Source organism: Oryctolagus cuniculus, chromosome 10, assembly GCF_051225735.1.
Source record: "Oryctolagus cuniculus isolate XC-2025 breed Fujian yellow rabbit chromosome 10, ASM5122573v1, whole genome shotgun sequence".
Lineage (NCBI taxonomy): Eukaryota > Metazoa > Chordata > Mammalia > Lagomorpha > Leporidae > Oryctolagus > Oryctolagus cuniculus.
The window spans coordinates 102,783,143-102,803,025 of NC_142876.1; the positions used below are offsets into that span (position 1 = coordinate 102,783,143).

Sequence of the window (19,883 nt, forward strand, 5' to 3'; positions counted from 1 at the left end):
TGCCATCCTTTTGGAGTCCTGTTTCATTAACGTTTACACACGAAGTGTTTTGCGCATTGTTGTAGATGTTGAAGAAAGTTTTCTTGTTGAATAAAGGAACAGAATGGCTTATTTAGGAGGCAGTGAGTCTACAGTTTTTCTTGGAGCATGGTAGTGGTAATGTGGGTAGGACCAGGTTGAATCTATCCTGTGGAGTGTAGACTTTAATTTTGTAGGCAGTGGGAGGTTGACACTATGATGAATGTGGTGGTGAAAGTGTTAATTTGATTGAACTTGGAGAAATTGGAGACTGAGAGGACTGTACCTGGAATGCCAAGTCCGGATTTCATAGTTCCAAGAGGTAATGAGAGAGATGCAGCTAGCGTGTTTTCAGCCACACTTCACTCGATGGTTCACATGTGTTGTTTCCATCGGTACTCCTGGTGATCTGGTGAGGTCTGAGATTTTATTCCCATTTCCTTCAGTCAGTGAATTTCTGAGGCTTGGAGCTGCACATCCAGGGGATGGTGGAGCTAGATTTTTGAACCCTGGTGGGTTTGCTGAGTCCCATCTTCCCACCATACCAGCTGCCGGTCAGGGCTGGAGGACAAGAATTAGGAGTCCCCCTCTGCAGAGGACCGGAATGACAAAAGCTCTCCCTGTTCTGAAGGGAGCCTGTGGGGGTGCCAGTATAAAGGTGCGGTGACCTGGGGCTCTAGGTTAGTCTAAATAGGAAGGACATAATATGTGTAGAAAGCCTGGGATTTGCAGCCCTGGTTGGGCTCCCCTAGACCACCTTATGATGGAACTGGAACCTTAGACCAATCCCCACCTGCCAGGTCCACAGAGGTGGCCAGGCTTCTTCCGTGCTAGACTTGAAGGCCATCATCGCAAGGTTTATCATGGCTGCTTAAGTCTGGACATAGGGTTTACAAGAAACCCTGGACAGAGGCCTTGTGCCATCAGTGTTGGCCAGAGACCCCAGGGCCTTAGCTTCTGTCCCACATTGCTCACCTGGACCTTTGCTGCTATGTCCTGCTCTCTATGGGATTCATGCTGTTTGGAACTGCCTCAGCAGGTTGGCTGTAGAAGAACATATGGGCTAGGGAATTAGGTAGCCTGGGGTTTTAATCCTGGTTCTGTTGCCTGTCAGCTGTGTGAGATTGGCTACAGCATTTTCTCTCTCCAAGCCTGGGTTTTCCTATCTGTGTCCTTTAGCTCAAGGTCTCACAGGACCACAGTCAGTTAGCAGCAGAGGCTACAGTCAGCTTACAGCTCAGCTGAGGGAGTGTCTGCCTCCAGGTTACTTGGACAGCTGGCCATTAGCAGACCCCTCAGGCTGTGGGCCTGAGGACCTCAGTTCCTCACGGGGTGCTGGTTGAAAGGCCTCTCAATTCTTTGCCTTCCCCAAGCAGCTCACGGTGTGGTGGCTGCAAAAGAAGAGGCAGGAGAGAGTCCTGGTCTTTTTTTTTTTTTCCTTTTTAAAGATTTATTTATTTATTTGCAAGTCAGAGTTACACAGAGAGAGGAGAGGCAGAGAGAGCGTGAGAGAGAGGTCTTCCATCCGATGGTTCATTCCCCAGTTTGCTGCAATGGAATTGGCTGCAATGGCCAGAGCCACGCCAATCCGAAGCCAGGAGCCAGGAGCTTCCTTCGGGTCTCACACGTGGGTGCAGGGGCCCGAGGACTTGGTCCATCTTCCACTGCTTTCCCAGGCCATAGCAGAGAGCTGGATTGGAAGTGGAGCAGCCAGGTCTTGAACCAGTGCCTATATGGGATGCCAGCACTTCAGGCTAGGGCGTTAACTCAGGGTCCTGGAAGGACGGTGGTCAGAGGAGGTGGTATATGCAGAGTCACGGCCTGGGGCTGGAGTCTCCACAGTGCCATGGCAGTGCTGTGTCCATCAGATGTCTGAGATGCCCCTCCTGAGAGAGGCTTCTGCCCCGCTGAGGTCTGAGTGGTGTGTTGAGTGACTGAGTTGCTGCTCAGGTTGGGGCCTGTGGCTGCCAGCCCCATCCAGGTGCCTCTGTACCTCCTGGCAGCTTCTGGTGGGCCTGCTGTGGGGTATGCAGTAAACTGGATGAGGCCTGCTGTCCCCAGAGCGTCATGAACTTAAGCTACATGACGGCACAGGTGGTTGCTTCTGGTGGTTTCTTTGTGCCCAGGGGCCCAGGAGATATCCACCTGCTGAGCTTGGTTGACGTCTTGGCTCTTGCCCCGCCCTAATTTGGAGTTTGGAATTGTGTGCTCAGTGACCATCCCTTCATCTACACATGGCCCCTCGGAGTCTCTGACTGCAGTGTAGACCTGTGGACAGCCCCTCATCTCTCAGCCAGGCCTGGCTTCCCTGGCCCTTAGTCTTCAGTAGATGCTGTAACTCTTTCTGGAGTGTCTTTTTTTTTTTTTTTTGACAGAGTTAGAGAGAGAGACAGAAAGGTCTTTCTTCCGCTGGTTCATCCCCCAAATGGCTGCTATGGCCGCAGCTACACTGATCCGAAGCCAGAAGCCAGGTGCTTCTTCCTGGTCCCCCGTGTGCGTGCAGGGGCCCAAGCACTTGGGCCATCCTCCACTGCCTTCCCGTGCCACAGCAGAGAGCTGGACTGGAAGAGGGGCAACCGGGACTAGAACCTGGCACCCATATGGGATGCCGGTGCCACAGGCGGAGGATGAACCAAGTGAGCCACGGCGCCGGCCCTTGGAGTGTCTTTTTGTGTCTTTCTGGAGCACTGCTTTCATCCGGTCACCCCTGCACGTCAGATAGGGTTTTTTTCTCTGTTGACTGTATAAAACTCCAGACAGTTCAGCCAGCCTGCATCTTAACCTGCTTCATTGTCCCTGTGATCTGCATTCTTACCCACTAGGACCCCCGTCCAGGCTGTCTGCTCACAGTGTCCCTTATGCCTCAGACATCTTCCTGTCTCCCACCAACCCTCCCCTGTCCCATGGCTCCATTCAGCCCCTCCCCTGGCTCAGCTGCCTGCTACGACTGACCCAGCACACATTTCAGGCACGTTCCACCACACTGAGCACTGGGAGCTGCACAGGTGTACCCTTTTTTCACTCTTGGGACTTGAAGGGTAGACAGCAGGTTCCAGTGAGAAAAGTATGCCTCATATGGGGGGAGTCCTGGATTTGAGTCATGAAAGGCACAGCACCTGTGCCTCTGCCTCCCATAGGACTGGCTCGGGACTCATGGGCCTGGCTGTTGGGTGCTGATGTTTCTAGTAACCCAAAGTCTCTGCAAACACTGTCTGCCTGTGTGAATGTGGCATGCAGGGACACCCTGATGCTGCAGGTGAGTGGCGGCATGCCCTCTCACAGCAAGGAGGTTGAAATCCAGAGATGTCAGCGGTGTTCTAAGGCTATACTTTTGAACAGCTGGGACTTAAACAAGGGTCTTTTAATATATTATTTATTTATTTATTTATTTTTGACAGGCAGAGTGGACAGTGAGAGAGACAGAGAGAAAGGTCTTCCTTTTGCCGTTGGTTCACCCTCCAATGGCCGCCACGGCCGGCCCGCTGCGGCCGGCACACTGCGCTGATCCGAAGCCAGGAGCCAGGTGCTTCCTCCTGGTCTCCCATGGGGTGCAGGGCCCAAGCACCTGGGCCATCCTCCACTGCACTCCCGGGCCACAGCAGAAAGCTGGCCCGGAAGAGGGGCAACCGGGACAGAATCCGGCGCCCCGACCAGGACTAGAACCCGGTGTGCCGGCGCCGCAAGGCAGAGGATTAGCCTAGTGAGCTGCGGCACCGGCAGACAAGGGTCTTTTGATCTTCAGAAACAACTGCCCTACTGCAGTTGGCAAAACATAGAGCAGTGAGATAGGCTGCATCCTTGGGGGAGCTTCAGGTCTGTCACCTGGGCAACAGAAGTTCCATGAAGGGCAAAAAGTAAACGTTTAGGTTTTGCAAGCAGATGGCATCTGTCGCAAACACGTGTGAAAGCAGCCATTGATGGTAGTGATGGAATGGCAATGGGGTGCTCCTGTAAGGCTTGATCAGAACAGGCCTGTGAGCCATGGTTAGCTGACACCTGGTGCCACAGCCCTTTGCCCATAGGAGGTGTCAGTGCTTCCTTGATGAATGTGTTCCTGTGGTGCTCCCTCGTGCACTGAGCTGACTTTTCTGCACCCTGCCCTGTTTCTTCTGCAGTATGTAGGTGCCCCAGTGGCTTACATTCAGCAGATATTTGTGAAATCCTCAGTATCTCCCTGGCACAAGAACCTCCTGGCAGTAGATGTGTTCCGCTCCCCTCTGTCTCGGGCATTCCAGCTGGTGGAAGAGATCCGGAACCATGTGCTGAGAGACAGGTACCCATTCCCAGCAGCCTGGCCTCCCTGAATCCCATTCAGAACTGAAGGGAGGCTTACAGTCCTTGGTGTAAGTTCAGTGAGCTGGATCTGCAGAAAAAAACAAGAAGAATGGAGGCCGAGTCAGCCTTGTATTTCTTGGTGTCCTGTGAACCCACTGGGGTTCCGTTCCCTCTGCAACTATGCCAGCAGCACAGAGGGAGCTCTGAGCTTCAGCTTCACTTCTCAGGCAGAGCAAGTGTCCATCGGGCTGACTTGTGACGCATGGGGCTTGTCCGTGTGGTGTGAGATGGGCGTTTAGAGGTGGCTGTGCTGACGAGATGCAAGCCCCGCCTGGGGATGCCTTCAGAAGCCCCAGCCTAGGCCATGCTCAGGCTCATCAGTGGGTGTCTGAGTGTGCTGGCTTCGCAGCATGTATCACTCTGGGTTTTAGTGAGCTGACACCTTTGACAAGCATGCTGTTGAACTAAACAAAACCCCACTTGCCCACTGAATTCGCTAGGTTGTTGTAGTGAGTGGGGCAGTGCATGTCCCCACAGTCCCCACACTTTGTCTCTCTTTGGAGGTGGTGGGCTTTGGGGTTCCAGGTGTACTTTGAAGTCCAGACACACATGCTTTGGCTGTTAACCTCCTGGTGATACTTGCCTGTAATGCCCTCATTGTCAGGCTCTTTGGTGATACCAGGAAGCAGATAGAGGACACTTAGGAACCTGATGACTGAGATGACCCATAAGTGCATTGGGCCTGCTTTGAGATGGCAGACACAGCAGGTGCCTTGTCCTGTCTCTTGCACAGCTCTGGGCCCAGGAGCCTGGAAGAGGTGTGCCTACAGGTGACTGACTTGCTGCCAGGCCTCAGGAAGCTCCGAAACCTACTCCCTGAGCATGGATGCCTGCTGCTCTCCCCTGGCAACTTCTGGCAGAACGATCGGGAGCGCTTCCATGCTGATCCTGACATCATCAGGACCATTCACCAGCATGAGCCCAAAACGCTGCAGACTTCAGCCACGCTCAAAGGTACCCCATCACAGGTTCCCTGGGACCCATGGGGGTGGTTGTCGGTCACCATCTCTCCCTTGATGGGTACTCTGGCTGATGAGGGGTTATTGTTACGCGGGTGGCAGTGGGAAGGAATCCTTTGGTCATTTCTTTTGTCAGCACATGCTGATTTCTGTCCACAGACTTGCTGTTTGGTGTTCCTGGGAAGTACAGCGGGGTGAGCCTCTACACCAGGAAGAGGATGGTCTCATACACCATTACCCTGGTCTTCCAGCGCTACCATGCCAAGTGAGATGAGCAGTGCTCTGGGCTTCTGACTGGGCTGAGTGTTCAGAATGCTCCCTGAGAACCTGGGAATGTTTAGGTCTCCTGTTGAAATGTTTCTGTCCCTGGCTTAGCTGAAGGGGTGCTGTCTGCTACACTTGAATGGGGATGGCCTAACAGATGGTTAAGGATAAGGGGTGGGGGCCAGTGTTGTGGCATAGTGGGTTAAGCCACGGTGTACAATACTAGCATCCCACATGGGAGTACCCATTTGAGTCCTGGCTACTCTGCTTCCAATACAGCTCCCTCCCAGTATACCTGCAAAGGTGGTAGAAGATGGCTGAAGTACTTGGGCCCCTGCTATCCACGTAGGAGACCCAGATGGAGTTGTGGGCTCCAGGCTTCAGCCTGGCTCAGCTCTGGCTCTTGTGGGCATTTGGGGAGTAAACCAGCAGGTGGAAGATATGTTTCCCTCCCTCCCTTCGTTTCTCCTTCTCTTTTTGTTGCTCTGCCTTTCAAATAAATTTTTTAAGAAAGAAAAAGATGAAAGCAGGACCAGCAATTTTAGTGTCCCTTTGGTCTCGTGAGCCTAGGACAGGTGTCCCCAGATGGCACATCAGGTGCCTCCAGTTCGCTCTCCGGGGCCTTTGGCGATCAGCTTGGGATTACAGTTGGGTGAGGGGGAGAAAGGAGAGCTTCTAAGACGACTTTGGACCCGTGGACACTAGCGAAGCTTAGAGCCATGGAGAAGTCCCCTGCCAGCACAGTCAGGGATGCCCAGATGGGCCCCCTTCTGGGGATCTCCTTTGTCCCTGGGCCAAGAGGGATACTCCATCCACCCCCACCCCACTTGATAACCAGGTTCTTGGGTAGTCTGCGTGCCCGCCTCATGCTACTGCACCCCAGCCCCAACTGCAGCCTTCGAGCAGAGAGCCTGGTCCACGTGCACTTCAAGGAGGAGATTGGTGTCGCCGAGCTCATCCCCCTCGTGACGACCTACATCATCTTGTTTGCCTACATCTACTTCTCCACACGTAGGTCCATGGCAGGGAGGCTGGGGGCTTTCTCAAGCCAAATGGGCATTTCCACACCACCCCCTTCCCTGCCTCTGGTGGTGACCTGGCACAGAGATGTGCCGGGTGGTTACCAAAGCCAGGGCTTCATCTTCCATCAGTGTCAGGGGCTTAGGTGGATCCAGTGTTCCTCTCACTTCCCAGAAAAAGATCCTGCCTGGATTAGGGTTCCTGGAGGGTGCACTTGTCCAGGAGACTGGGAAATATTGTACCAGGAGCTTTCCCATCCTCGGCCAACAGGACACAGTACCCCCGGGTGCTGTCAGGAGGGGCCCATATGGGCCGGGGGCTGGGGAAGCTGCTGCCCTGATATGTCTTCTCTGCCCTGCCCTCCAGGCAAGATCGACATGGTCAAGTCCAAATGGGGACTAGCCTTGGCCGCCGTGGTCACAGTGCTCAGCTCGCTGCTCATGTCCGTGGGGCTTTGCACACTCTTCGGCCTGACGCCTACCCTCAATGGCGGGTAGGTCCCCAGCAGCTCCACTGGGCCGTAAGGTGGGCCCTCAGGCCAGAGAGCCTTGCACAGCTGAGTGCTTGGCCTTTCCTGGACTGGATGCTTGCTTTCAACTCAAGTCTTCACATTGTTGTTTGTGACATTAAGAGGTACATTTTTTGTACATGTGTTTGTGTACACATATGCCTCTTTGTACATATAATGCATATAAGGGATCATTTTGCTTGTGTATGTGTGTGTGCATATGTGAGGGTCTACCAGTGGGGTGTGTATCTTTGTGTATGTGTGTGCTTCACATATGTGAGTGTGTGTATACATGTATACACATATGTATGTGAGTGCAATCCACAAGCATGTGTTGCATGTGTGTGTATGGATGTGCCTGGGTGTGTTGTACATTTGTACACTGCTTCTTAAAGGGTTTGAGGTAGAGAAGGGTACACTGCTTTCCTTTAACCTTTGAAACTTTTAAATGTCCAATAAAATAGGTTGAGTCTAGCGTTGTGGAGCAGCAGGTTAGGTCACTGCTTGCATCCCTATCAGAGCACCAGTTCCAGTCCCAGCTGCTTTGCTTTCCATCCAGCTCCCTGCTAATGTGTCTGGGAAGGCAGCAGAGGATGGCCCAAGTCCTTGGGGGCCCTGCCACCTATGTGGGAGACCCAGTGGGAGTTCCAGGCTCCTGCCTTCTGCCTGCCCTAGCCCTGGCTGTTGTGGCCTTTTGGGGAGTGAACCAGTAGACGGAAGATCTCTCTGTCACTCTGCCTTTCAGATAAATCCTTAAGAAATGAAATAGGTCATGTTCAAATGAGCTTTCTGAAAGGTACAAGCACAGTGTCATTTGTCACCTCTGTTCCTGATGTTTCCTTCCCCTGCCTCTCCTCTCTAAATCCCATCCGGAAGCTCTGACTTTGGTCTCCTCGGCTCCCCCATCCTCCCCCATTGCTAACGGATTGATCTCGGCTCACCAGGCTAGTTGTGGGAAAGGCAACTTTTGCTTACAGTTCTTGTTCCCTTGCCTGAACCTGGTGGTGTGAAACACTGCCTATCCCCCTCTCCTCTGTCTCTCAGAGTCCACCCTCACTTTGGCCCCATGGGGAGATCCTGGCAAAGTAGAACCCATGTCCTTGGGTGTCAGCCTGGTGCAGGCTCTGAGGTTGAGAGACCAAGGGCTCAGGCAGCATGTAGGGTTTGCTTTAGGAAGGTTGGTTTCACCACCACAGCATCTCAACACAGGCGCACAGGGCGCTATGCTGGTTCCAGCCTGCTTCCATTTAGCTATTATGGCTTGGAATTACTACGTGGGGCTGTGGCCGTGGTCATTTCAGTCAGCCAGCAGTGTCTGGCTCAGGAAGGGCTGGGAGAGTTGGGTAGTGGAATCCTTCCTCAGGGCCCCTTCCCTGTGCTGGGATGGGTGGGTGCGTGGAGAGGGCTGATTGTTGGCACCTCGGCAAGGCTTTGGAGCCTGCCTAAAGCTGAGCGCTGTGTAGACAGAGGCCCTGGTGGGAGTTGCTTGACCGTCTGTACCTGGGAACTCCACAACATCCCGAGGACTCAGGCTGGGGAGAGCCAGCTGTGTGTTGGGGGCCCACCACAGCCCCGTCCCTCCCTTCTCCTCCTCTGTCCTAGTGAGATTTTTCCCTACCTTGTGGTGGTTATCGGGTTAGAGAATGTGCTGGTGCTCACCAAGTCCGTGGTCTCGACCCCAGTGGACCTCGAGGTGAAGCTGCGGATCGCCCAAGGTACGACAACAGTGGATCGGGGGCGCTGAGGTGGAGAGGGCCTCTCCCTTGAGGTCCTGGGCTGCCTGAGGAAGCTGGGAGCCCCTTAGGCTTACCTTGCTCTGGCCTCCACTGTCCGTGCAGTGCTCACGAGGCCCTGGTAGCATGAAGCTGTGAGGCTGGCCCGTGCTCGGTCGTGGTCCGTGCATTAACAAGGAAGCAGCGCAGACTGCTGTGGGGCACGTGTTTGCTGGTGCCTTCCAGTCAAGCCATTGCCTCGTGACTGCTCTTCCTGCTTTATCCCTCTGCACCCTCTTCTCTCCTCTTCTCATGACTGGAGCTCTCCCCTGTACCCTCCAAGCCTTGGAAGCCCCACTTCCTTCTAAGCAGCTGTGCAGTGGTGCCAGCACCTTGGGGTCTGGACATGGGCAGGGTCCTGAGGGGTGGGGCGTGTTCTGGTGGGTTGCTTGCTTCAAAAGGCTGGGCCGCTGCCCACTCCTCTGCCCTTCAGAGGAGCATAGGGTTGTGTGTAGCCTCCTTGCAGAGGGGGGTCATGAGCTGCCCCTGTGCCCTGGTGTTGCCTCCTGCAGGCCTAAGCAGTGAGAGCTGGTCCATCATGAAGAACATGGCGACAGAGCTGTGCATCATCCTCATTGGCTACTTCACCCTAGTGCCTGCCATCCAGGTAAGGCCCCAAGGCCTGCTGCTCAGAGGAGCGTGAACACACTGATGGGCTCCGAAGCTGTGCAGCCAAGGGCAGGTGCGGTGCGCTTCTCCTTCAGTACAGACGCTTCTGCCCAGGAGACGGGACCTCTGCCTGCATATTGGTTGTATTGCATGCAGGGCTCAGAAGCACTCAGTAAAGCCTGGCTGGGTTGTGGACTTGAGCACTCAGCCAGGTAGGCTCTGCCTTTGACCCCCACCTTTGACCCTTTCCTGCCTGCTTTCCCATTCAGCCGGTGGCAGGAGAGGCTCTGGGGCTTGGAGAAGCCAGTGACTGCAGTTTCAAGCTGCCCAGGCAGCAGCGCTGAGGCCCCTGAACCAGTTCCTTCGTGTCTGCCTCCCACGGCCCCGGTCTGTCCACAGCTGCAGCCTGCACAGGCACAGCCCTGGCCTGACGCACAGGAGGGCAGCGCCCCACACTGGGGAGGGAGAGGGAGCGATGGGCCTGTGCTGAGCATGATTGCAGGCGGTGAAGAGGGGACTTTCCCCAGGGCTGCTGGGAACTGGGGAGGAGCAGGGGGAAAAGCGCACCAGGCTTTCCTCCTGGTAAAACAGTGTTGCCTGCACACCGTGGTGCGGGCGTGGAGTGTTAGCTGATGCCACCATTGTGCCTGTGTGTGCTACACACGGTCATTGTAGCTTCAGTTTGAGCCAAAACTCGTAATGTGCCAGAGGTCTCAAAGGCAGGGGAGGAAAGTGGAAATCTCAGGAAATCCCATCTTGGGACCGAGGCTGGAGGACAGAGTTAATCCCTCCTGCTCCCAGGCCCTGCCTTCCAGTGCTGGGGCTGGAGAGGAGCTTTCTGATCAGTCCTTGGCTTGGCTAGGTTGGTGGCACAGGATGGGCCAAGGGTTCAGTAGGTGAGGACCTTGGGGATCAGGCTGTTGAGACTTAGAGGTTCCCGAGGAAGACCAAGAGGGTGGTGGAGAGCACCCACACGTCAGCCTTTTCTGGGGAAAGGTGTGGGGGTCTCTGCTGCCCTCTGGTGGGCATGAAGTGAGCTGCTGGCACCGTCCCTCCGTCGCCAGCGTCTCCCTATGTGTCCTGCCTGCCCCTGCCCTCCTCCCACACCCCGCGTGCTCTCGTTCCAGGAGTTCTGTCTCTTTGCCGTCGTGGGCCTAGTGTCTGACTTCTTCCTGCAGATGCTTTTCTTCACCACTGTCTTGTCCATCGACATTCGCAGGATGGAGGTAGGAGTGGGCTGAGCCTGCCCTGCCCTGCCCTCCTCCCCAGCCCCGAAGACCTTGGGCAGGGGCAGCCCTCCCATGCATGCAGCATGGACAGCAGACTTGGACCCTGACCACTGCGCCCCCAACAGCTTGCAGACCTGAACAAGCGGCTGCCCCCTGAGGCCTGCCTACCCCCAGCCAAACCAGTGGGGCGTCCAGTGCGCTATGAGAGGCCACTGGCTGCACGGCCGTCCACAGCCCACACCATCACGTTGCAAACGTCTTCCTTCCGAAACCTGCGGCTCCCCAAGAGGCTGCGTGTCATCTACTTCCTGGCCCGCACCCGCCTCGCACAGCGCCTCATCATGGTACCTGCCAGCCCTGCCCTGCCTTGCCCTGCTCCCTCTGAGGGCCAGCGCTCAAGCCCTGGAGCTGCTGTGCTCTGCCTTGGGTGCCCATGGCCCTGAAAGGCTGGCTCTGGGAGACTGCCCATCCAGCCCATCGTGCCCTCTCTGCCCAGGTGCCAGTGGTTGCTGAGATGAGTCTGTCTGAGGGTCACCAGGTGGAGGCAGTGACGTCTCCCCAGAGCTGCTGGACAGGGTGCTCTGGGTCGGGGTTCATGGGCTGCTGCGGTGTGCAGGCCTCAGGGTGCTGGGCAGCAGCTCTTCTTCCTAGGAGTTGAGGGAGAGGGATTGTGGCTGAGCCCTCTGGGCACTCAGGCCTGGAGGGTCTCTGGAGCAGGTCAGGCAGCTGGCTCCCCCTCCGTGCAGACCTCAGGGACTGCAGCTGTGGAGGAGGTGAGGGGTGAGGGGTGAGGAAGACCTGAGTCACACCTAAGGTCCTCCAGGGTGCGTCCCGGTCAGGAAACCCAACCTCTAACCATGGAAGGGAAATCAGCCACTGCTCCAGTGGCAAATGTTGGCAAGAGGTTGTGGGAGTACTTGGGGAGGCAGAGACAGCTTGGGGCCTTTGACCTCCGTTTACATCCAGGCCCAAAGTCCCGGTGCTGCCCTCTTCAAGCTGCTGAGATTTGGGGCTGCCCATTCCTCCCTGCACCCCCCCCCCGGGGGGGGTCCCACTGAGCACACAACGCCCCCCTGCAGGCTGGTACTGTTGTCTGGATTGGCATCCTGGTGTACACAGACCCCGCAGGGCTGCGCACCTACCTCGCTGCCCAGGTGACGGAACAGAGCCCACTGGGTGAGGGTGCCCTGGCACCGGTGCCAGTGCCTAGTGGCGTGCTGCCCGCCAGACATCCGGACCCTGCCTTCTCCATCTTCCCACCTGATGCCCCTAAGCTGCCCGAAAACCAGACATTGCCAGGTGAGCGGCCTGAGCCTGGGGGTCCCACAGAGGGTGTGCCTGACAGCCCTGTCCCAGAGGTGACCTGGGGGCCCGAGGACGAGGAGCTCTGGAGGAAGCTGTCCTTCCGCCACTGGCCCACGCTCTTCAGCTACTACAATATCACCCTGGCCAAGAGGTGAGTTGGGCCAGGCCAGCTTTGCCACCACCTCTGCTCCCACCGCCCAGAGCTTCCCCCTCCCCTCGGGTGGGAGAGCTGTTTGGTTTGAATTCTGCATTTCAGATAATTAAAAATATTTACAAGTTTGTGAGGTAGGAATAGACCAAGCAGCCAGGCCTAGGTGTTGGGCTGGGGGGAGACCTCTCTGTCCCACCCTGAAGGCTGGGAGGCCTCCCTGGGGAGGGTGGTCTTTGCACCTGCAGAGAGGGAGGGGACTGGGCCTGACAGGGTGTCCCCACTGAGATGGCGCCTTCCCGGTCCCAGGTACATCAGCCTGCTGCCCGTCATCCCGGTCACGCTCCACCTGAACCCCAGGGAGGCCCTGGAGGGACGGCACCCTCAGGACAGCCGCAGTGCCTGGCCTCGGCCTGGGCCGGTGCCAGCTGGGCTCTGGGAGGCCGGGGCCAGGGGCCCAGGCGAGACACGGACACATGGCGACATCACGCTGTACAAGTAAGGCCGGGCCGGGGCCATGGGTGGGTCGGGGCCCCGGGGCTGCCGCTCATGGGCCCTGCTTGCCTGCAGGGTGGCGGCGCTGGGCCTGGCAGCGGGCATCGTGCTCGTGCTGCTGCTGCTCTGCCTCTACCGCGTGCTCTGCCCGCGCAACTACGGGCAGCCCGGTGGCGGGCCCGGGCGGCGGCGGCGGGGAGAGCTGCCCTGTGATGACTACGGCTACGCGCCGCCGGAGACGGAGATCGTTCCGCTGGTGCTGCGCGGCCACCTCATGGTGAGCACAGGGTTGGGGGGAAGGCGGGTGGTGGGGCTGGGGCCCAGGCTCCACCTCTACCAACTCGTGGCTCCGCAGGACATCGAGTGCCTAGCCAGCGACGGCATGCTGCTGGTGAGCTGCTGCCTGGCCGGCCGCGTGTGCGTGTGGGATGCACAGACCGGGGACTGCCTCACGCGCATCCCGCGCCCTGGGTAGGTGTGGCTGCCCTGCTCCCTGCCGCACCCCCTGGGCTCTGAGACCCCCGTTCCAGCCGTTGATCCTCACACCTCATCCGCCCTCCCTGCCCACCCCTGCAGGCAGCGCCGGGACAGTGGTGTTGGCAGTGTGTTTGAGGCCCAGGAGAACTGGGAACGGCTGTCAGATGGTGGGAAGGCTGGCCCAGAGGAGCCTGGGGACAGCCCGCCGCTGCGACACCGTCCCCGGGGCCCTCCGTCATCTTCCCTCTTCGGGGACCAGCCAGACCTCACCTGCTTAATTGACACCAACTTCTCAGCACGGCCGCCGTCCCCAGAGCCCACTCAGCCAGAACCCCGGCACCGGGCAGGCTGCAGCCGTGCTCGGGACTCCCTGGGCTACGACTTCAGCCGCCTGGTGCAGCGGGTATACCAGGAGGAGGAGCTGGCAGCTGTCCACACGCCGGCCCTGCGGCCCCCCTCGCCTGGGCCTGTGCTGCCCCCAGGTCCTGAGGACGAGGGGGCCTGTCTCGAGAAGGGCTCCCCTTCTTTGGCCTGGGCCCCCAGCGCGGACGGTTCCATCTGGAGTTTGGAGCTGCAGGGCAGCCTCATCGTGGTGGGGCGGAGCAGCGGCCGCCTGGAGGTGGGCAGAGGGCGTGTTCCCGCAGGGGACTGTGGGCCTTCCTGGCTGGCAGGTGCTCACAGCCTCTGTGCTTGCAGGTGTGGGACGCCATCGAGGGTGTGCTGTGCTGCAGCAGCGAGGAGGTCTCCTCCGGCATCACAGCTCTGATCTTCCTGGACAAAAGGTAAGAGCACTGGGTTCCCTGTCTCTACCCCAGGTAGCCCCGCCTGGCCTGGCGAGGCCAGTCTCAGGCTGCAGGCTTCTGACGACTTCCCTCCTGTGTGCTCACTCCCTCTGCTGTGAACGGTGTGGGCCACCTGCAGGGGGAGAGTGACAACAGTGAGTTTGGGGTTGAGGTGCCTGCAGTAGGCCTCTTCATGACTGTAACCATGACAGCAGAAACACCACCTTCTTGTCTCCCATCTTTTTTTTTTTTTTTTTGACAGGCAGAGTGGACAGTGAGAGAGACAGAGAGAAAGGTCTTCCTTTGCCGTTGGTTCACCCTCCAAAGGCTGGCGCGCTGCGGCCGGCGCACTGCGCGGATCTGACGGCAGGAGCCAGGTGCTTCTCCTGGTCTCCCATGGGGTGCAGGGCCCAAGCACTTGGGCCATCCTCCACTGCACTCCCTGGCCACAGCAGAGAGCTGGCCTGGAAGAGGGGCAACCGGGACAGAATCCGGCACCCTGACTGGGACTAGAACCCGGTGTTCCGGCGCCGCAAGGCGGAGGATTAGCCTAGTGAGCCATGGCACCGGCCTCCATCTATTTTTTTTTTTTAAGATTTTATTTATTTGAGAGGTAGTCACAGACAGAGGGACAGAGAGAGGTCTTCCATCTGCTGGTTCACTCTGCAAATGGCTGCAATGACTGGAGCTGCGCCGATCCGAAGCCAGGAGCCAGGAGCTTCTTCCAGGTCTCCCATGTGGGTGAAGGGCCCAGACAGTTGGGTCATCCTCTGCTGCTTTCCCAGGCCGTAGCAGAGAGCTGGGTCGGAAGAGGAGCAGCCGGGATGCGGACTGGTGCCCAAAGAGGATGCAGGCACTGCAGGCGGAGGCTTAGCCTGCTGCACAGCAGTGCCAGCCCCTTCTCGCTCTGCAGTTGTCAATGCTGACCCTTCTGGGTATCTCGGCTGCATTTTCAGTGGGAGGAGTGCATTTTCAGAGAGTTTTCGTTTGTTTGTTTATTTGTTTTAGATGACTTTGTGTGGCTGCTGCCTCTGTTCTTTCCCTCTTCCTGTTGTGCTTGCCCCTCCACAGCACCTCTCAGTGGTGGCTGTTCCCCAGGACTCTATCCGCGTTCCCTGTGGGGCTCGAGTCCCCAGCTTGTCAGGTATCACCTGGCAAATGTCTTCGCCTGACCTGTGCTTCCTTTTGTTATCACTGGCACTACCTTCTGCCTGATGTGTGTGTGTGTGTGTGTGTGTCTGCCCTTAACTGTTCTGCCAGTTCCCCTGCCTTCATCACTCATGGCCCGGGCTCCTTGCAGAGCTTGGCCAACATGCTGCCCTCCAGCCTGGTCGAGCTCATTGGGCTCTTTGGCGCTCGCTGTGAAGCCTCCCTTGCTGTGTGACTTTTTGTTGACTTTAGGGAAAGTCCAGACATCTCAGGCTGCCTCAGGGTTTGAGTGCACAAGAACTCGAGAGAGGGGCTGGTGCTGTGGTGCAGCAGGTTAAAAGCCTTGTCCTGAGGCACTGGCACCCCATTTGGGTGCCGGTTCTAGTCCCGGCTGCTCCTCTTCCAGTCCAGCTCTCTGCTGTGGCCTGGGAAAGCAGTGAAGGATGGCCCAAGTGCTTAGGCCCCTGCACCCACGTGGAAGACTTGGAGGAAGCACCTGGCTTCAGATCGGCCCTGCTCAAACTGTTGTGGCCAGCTGGGGAGTGAACCAGCGGATGGAAGACCTCTCTGTCTCTACCTCTCTCTGTGTAGTTCTTTCAAATAAATAAAAATAAATCTTAAAAAAAGAGCAGAAGAAATTCTTTGTGGAAAAGGAAATGGAGTAGGCCAAGCTTAGGTCAGAGCTGCTTTTCTGGGGGTGGAGACAGCCCAATGCCACCTGGCATTTCCCTTCTCAGTAGCCACCCTGTAAGCCTCAGGCTCTGGAGGGTTCCTTTGTTCACCTTTTTTTTTTTTTTTTTTTTGCTTGTTTTTTGTTTTTTTGTTTTTTGTTTTTTGTTTTTTTTTTTTTTTGACAGGCAGAGTGGACAGTGAGAGAGAGAGACAGAGAGAGAAAGGTCTTCCTTTGCCGTTGGTTCACCCTCCAATGGCCGCCGCTGCAGCCGGCGCACCGCGCTGATCCTGGCAGGAGCCAGGAGCCAGGTGCTTTTCCTGGTCTCCCATGGGGTGCAGGGCCCAAGCACCTGGGCCATCCTCCACTGCACTCCCTGGCCATAGCAGAGAGCTGGCCTGGAAGAGGGGCAACCGGGACAGAATCCGGCGCCCCAACCGGGACTAGAACCCGGTGTGCCGGCGCCGCAAGGTGGAGGATTAGCCTATTGAGCCACGGCGCCGGCTTTTTTTTGCTTGTTTTTAAGATTTTATTTATTTATTTGAAAGTCAGAGTTAGAGAGGTCTTCCATCTGCTCATTCACTCCCCAGTTGGCCGCCAACGGCCAGAGCTGAACCAGTCTGAAGCCAGGAGCCTCCTCCGGGTCTCCCACATGGGTGCAGGGGCCCAAGGACATGGGCCATCCTCTGCTGCTTTCCCGGGCCATCGCAGAGAGCTGGCTCAGAAGTGGAGCAGCCGGGGTGTGAACCAGCATCCACATGGATGCTGGCACTGCAGGCAGTGTGGGCCCCTGTTCACCTGTTTTAATTTACAGCCTTCTGTGCTGCTCATCAGACACCACCTGGTGCACATTAGCTCAGTTAATTCTCTCAGCCTCCCTGTGAGGTGGGCGCTGGTACTCCCATCTTACAGCTAAAGGGTTAATCAGGACTGCAGTCTGAGCTGCTGCCCCCTCTGCCTCTCATTCCCACGTCCACAGCTGCTGCTCTTTTCCAGGATTGTGGCTGCTCGGCTCAATGGTTCCCTTGACTTCTTCTCCCTGGAGACCCACACCGCCCTCAGCCCCCTGCAGTTCAGAGGTCAGAAGCACTGGGGCTGGGAGGTGGTGGGAGCTGCCTGCTAGGTGCCCTCCATGAGAGCCCTCATTTGGCCTGTTGTTCTCAGGGACCCCTGGGCGGGGCAGTTCCCCTTCATCTCCCATGTACAGCAGCAGTGACACAGTGGCCTGTCACCTGACCCACACAGTGCCCTGTGCACACCAGAAACCCATCACAGCCCTGAAAGCTGCCGCTGGGCGCTTGGTGACTGGGAGCCAGGACCACACGCTGAGAGTGAGTACTGACCTGGCCTCTGGGTGCTGAGCTCTGTGGGTCAGTCAAGGAAAGACTTCGTGGATGAGGGAGGAAGGCATTTCCTGGCCCAAGTGTGATTTGGAAAACCCCAGAACGGAGAGCCTGATGCTCATCCCTATCCCAGGTGTTCCGTCTGGAGGACTCGTGCTGCCTCTTCACCCTGCAGGGCCACTCTGGGGCCATCACAACTGTATATATTGACCAGGTAAGCCTTGTGGGAAGGGTACCAAGGTTTCCTGACTCCTGGGAGATGGCCCCCAAAGGCCTTCCAGGAGGCAGAGTGATGACCACCAGTTACAGGGACAACCTTGTTGACAAAGGTGCTCCACATGTGACCCGGTGCCCTGGGCTTCTTCCCCCAGACCATGGTGCTGGCCAGTGGTGGACAAGATGGGGCCATCTGTCTGTGGGATGTGCTGACAGGCAGCCGGGTCAGCCACATGTTTGCTCACCGTGGGGACGTGACTTCCCTCACCTGTACCGCATCCTGCGTCATCAGCAGTGGCCTGGATGACCTCATCAGCATCTGGGACCGCAGCACAGGCATCAAGCTCTACTCCATTCAGCAGGTGGGCATCTGGGGCCTGGGCTCTCGGACTCGGGTTGAGAGGTAGACCCTGAGCCTGTCCTTTCCTTGCTTCCAGGACCTGGGCTGTGGTGCAAGTTTGGGTGTCATCTCAGACAACCTGCTGGTGACTGGTGGCCAGGGATGTGTTTCTTTTTGGGACCTAAACTACGGGGACCTGTTACAGACAGTCTACCTGGGGAAGAACAGTGAGGCCCAGCCTGCCCGCCAGATCCTGGTGCTGGACAATGCTGCCATTGTCTGCAACTTTGGCAGTGAGCTCAGCCTAGTCTATGTGCCCTCTGTGCTGGAGAAGCTGGATTGAGCCCTCCGTGCCCAGGCACAGGGGGGAGAAGCCTTGTGGGCCAATGCACTGGACTGAGACTTGGGGGAGGAGTTGGGTGTCCTCTGGCAGCTGCCTCTTGACTGTAATAAACATTTTTAAAAAATAACATCTGTTAGAGGTCTTGTGAACCACTCCTCTCTCCTGGAGGAATTCCTGAGCCTAGATCCCCTGTAGAGTTGCTCAAAGAGGAAAATGGGGGAGGGGTTTCCACATTTTCAACAGAGTTGAAGCTGGGGCTCCCTCCGCAAGGCAGCAGGGAACAGACTATGAGACACTGGCCACAGAACAGGGTGGTTTATTTCAGTAGCAAAGAACTGAAAAATGTCAGGTCCCACAAAGGAGCAGAACCGACCCCCGGCCCGCAGTGCACAGGCTGGGCCAGGGAGGGATGAAGGCAGCAGGAATGGGAACCAGCGGCTGTGCTCCCCGCAGAGGCCTGGCTGGGCATGAGCAGGTGGGCAAGGAAGATGTAGTGTGGACCAGACAGGCAAAGCCTCAGCAGGTCTTGTTGAGTGTCCAGAGTGGATCGAGAAGGCTGAGGGGGTCATCAGAGGGCCGGGCAGCCCGCAGACCCTGCCCATTATGGGCCTGGAGAAAGTTCTGCTTGCTCATCCGCTGTTTTCCCCGCAAGGAGCCGTCCAGGGAGAAGGCCTCTGGGGTTAAGGAGGCCAGCAGCTCCAGGGAGGAGGACGGGGGCCCCAAGTTGGGGGCTTCAGGCACCGGCTGTTCCTTCTCAGGCTGGGGGGTTTCAGGCAAGGGTGAAGAGAGAGGTGGTGGAGAGGAGGAAGGGATCGGGGGGGGCTCTGGGAGGCTGGCTGGCGGCAGGCCTGGGGGCTCTGCAGGGCCTGGCAAGCTGGCAGCCGAGGAATCCAAGCCCCCAGAAGGCCGGATACTGAGCTTGGCGATGGTGGCCTGGATGGAGCTGATGGGCACATCGCCGCCGAGAACCAGGTCCTGGGAGTCCTGAGGAAGGTGATTCTGCGAAGACGCGGTCAGTGAGGAGAGGGATGCGCAAGCTGTGGCTGCCCGCAGCCTCCGGGGACCCTCACTCACCTTCTGGCTGGTGCTCGTGCTGGCCACAGGTTTACAGGGAGGGGGCACGCCGTGGCGCTGCAGCACCTGCTCCACGTGTCTCACTACTGCCTCGTGGCAGAACCTGAGGTGCAGCTGCAGGGGGGCACTGGGCTTGGTCAGCTGGCGGGGGACTTGGGCCCGAGGCCGCCACCACCCCCCCAGCTCACCTTCTCCTGCAGCATGTGCTTCCTCTGCTGCCGCATGCGCCGCACCAGCTGAGGCAGCTCCGGGATCCCGTTCCCAGCCTCCACCTCCTGCACCGCAGCGTAGAGCAGTGCAAAGGCCCCTGTGCGGCCCACACCAGAGCTGAGGCAAGAAGGGGGGCGGTGTGTGAGGCCAGGCCAGGGGCCCACGGAGGAGGAGCCCATGGGCTACTGCCTGCTCCCTACCTGCAGTGCACAATGATGGGTGTGTGCAGTGGTCGCTGGTGCAGATAATGTGCGTGGACCTCCTGGATGAAGCGTAGCAAGTTGCTGGGGCTGTCAGGCAGGCCTCTGCGGGGTTGGGCATCGTCCGTGAGCCAGGTCTAACCTGAGGCGCTCCCTCTACCCACTCCCAGAGATCTAAGGCAACAGACTCACAATTCAGGCCAAGTCGGGAAGTGGAGATGTACGAGAGAGCGCTTGAGGCTTTGGTCACGGAACTGCAGGCTCAGGACCCGCTCCACGTGGGTTTCAGTGGTACGCACGCTGCTCAGTGCCAGGCTCAGGGCGCCGTGCACCATGGGCTGGCCCCTCTCAGTGGGGAAGTAGCGTGCTACCTTTTGCTGAGGAGCAGACAAGACAGGAGCCACAGGTGATCTTCAG

The 19,883-nt window shown here is 57.7% G+C and overlaps 2 protein-coding genes across 6 annotated transcripts in view; one reads left to right on the forward strand and one right to left on the reverse strand.

Annotated features, from left to right (window-relative positions):
• The window catches only part of SCAP (SREBF chaperone), an 82,167-nt gene extending 64,058 nt beyond the window's left edge, over nucleotides 1-18,109 (forward strand). For all 4 annotated transcript variants that reach the window (XM_008260548.5, XM_051852511.2, XM_008260547.5 and 1 more), the window contains exons 4-23: nucleotides 4,134-4,291; nucleotides 5,087-5,307; nucleotides 5,472-5,577; nucleotides 6,415-6,587; nucleotides 6,963-7,089; nucleotides 8,707-8,819; nucleotides 9,389-9,483; nucleotides 10,613-10,711; nucleotides 10,840-11,058; nucleotides 11,794-12,170; nucleotides 12,477-12,665; nucleotides 12,738-12,939; nucleotides 13,018-13,133; nucleotides 13,239-13,758; nucleotides 13,836-13,921; nucleotides 16,737-16,819; nucleotides 16,905-17,071; nucleotides 17,217-17,297; nucleotides 17,455-17,661; nucleotides 17,737-18,109. In XM_008260548.5, coding sequence (XP_008258770.1) covers nucleotides 4,134-4,291; nucleotides 5,087-5,307; nucleotides 5,472-5,577; nucleotides 6,415-6,587; nucleotides 6,963-7,089; nucleotides 8,707-8,819; nucleotides 9,389-9,483; nucleotides 10,613-10,711; nucleotides 10,840-11,058; nucleotides 11,794-12,170; nucleotides 12,477-12,665; nucleotides 12,738-12,939; nucleotides 13,018-13,133; nucleotides 13,239-13,758; nucleotides 13,836-13,921; nucleotides 16,737-16,819; nucleotides 16,905-17,071; nucleotides 17,217-17,297; nucleotides 17,455-17,661; nucleotides 17,737-17,982 — 3,585 coding nt within the window. In that variant the 3' untranslated portion in view covers nucleotides 17,983-18,109. The remainder of the gene's footprint in view (nucleotides 1-4,133; nucleotides 4,292-5,086; nucleotides 5,308-5,471; nucleotides 5,578-6,414; nucleotides 6,588-6,962; nucleotides 7,090-8,706; nucleotides 8,820-9,388; nucleotides 9,484-10,612; nucleotides 10,712-10,839; nucleotides 11,059-11,793; nucleotides 12,171-12,476; nucleotides 12,666-12,737; nucleotides 12,940-13,017; nucleotides 13,134-13,238; nucleotides 13,759-13,835; nucleotides 13,922-16,736; nucleotides 16,820-16,904; nucleotides 17,072-17,216; nucleotides 17,298-17,454; nucleotides 17,662-17,736) is intronic.
• Nucleotides 18,110-18,282: 173 nt separating this feature from the next.
• The window catches only part of PTPN23 (protein tyrosine phosphatase non-receptor type 23), a 41,042-nt gene continuing 39,441 nt past the window's right edge, over nucleotides 18,283-19,883 (reverse strand). For both annotated transcript variants that reach the window (XM_002713335.6, XM_089306395.1), the window contains 5 exons: nucleotides 19,659-19,843; nucleotides 19,467-19,571; nucleotides 19,245-19,383; nucleotides 19,057-19,170; nucleotides 18,283-18,981 (listed from right to left, as the gene is read on the reverse strand). In XM_002713335.6, coding sequence (XP_002713381.2) covers nucleotides 18,499-18,981; nucleotides 19,057-19,170; nucleotides 19,245-19,383; nucleotides 19,467-19,571; nucleotides 19,659-19,843 — 1,026 coding nt within the window. In that variant the 3' untranslated portion in view covers nucleotides 18,283-18,498. The remainder of the gene's footprint in view (nucleotides 18,982-19,056; nucleotides 19,171-19,244; nucleotides 19,384-19,466; nucleotides 19,572-19,658; nucleotides 19,844-19,883) is intronic.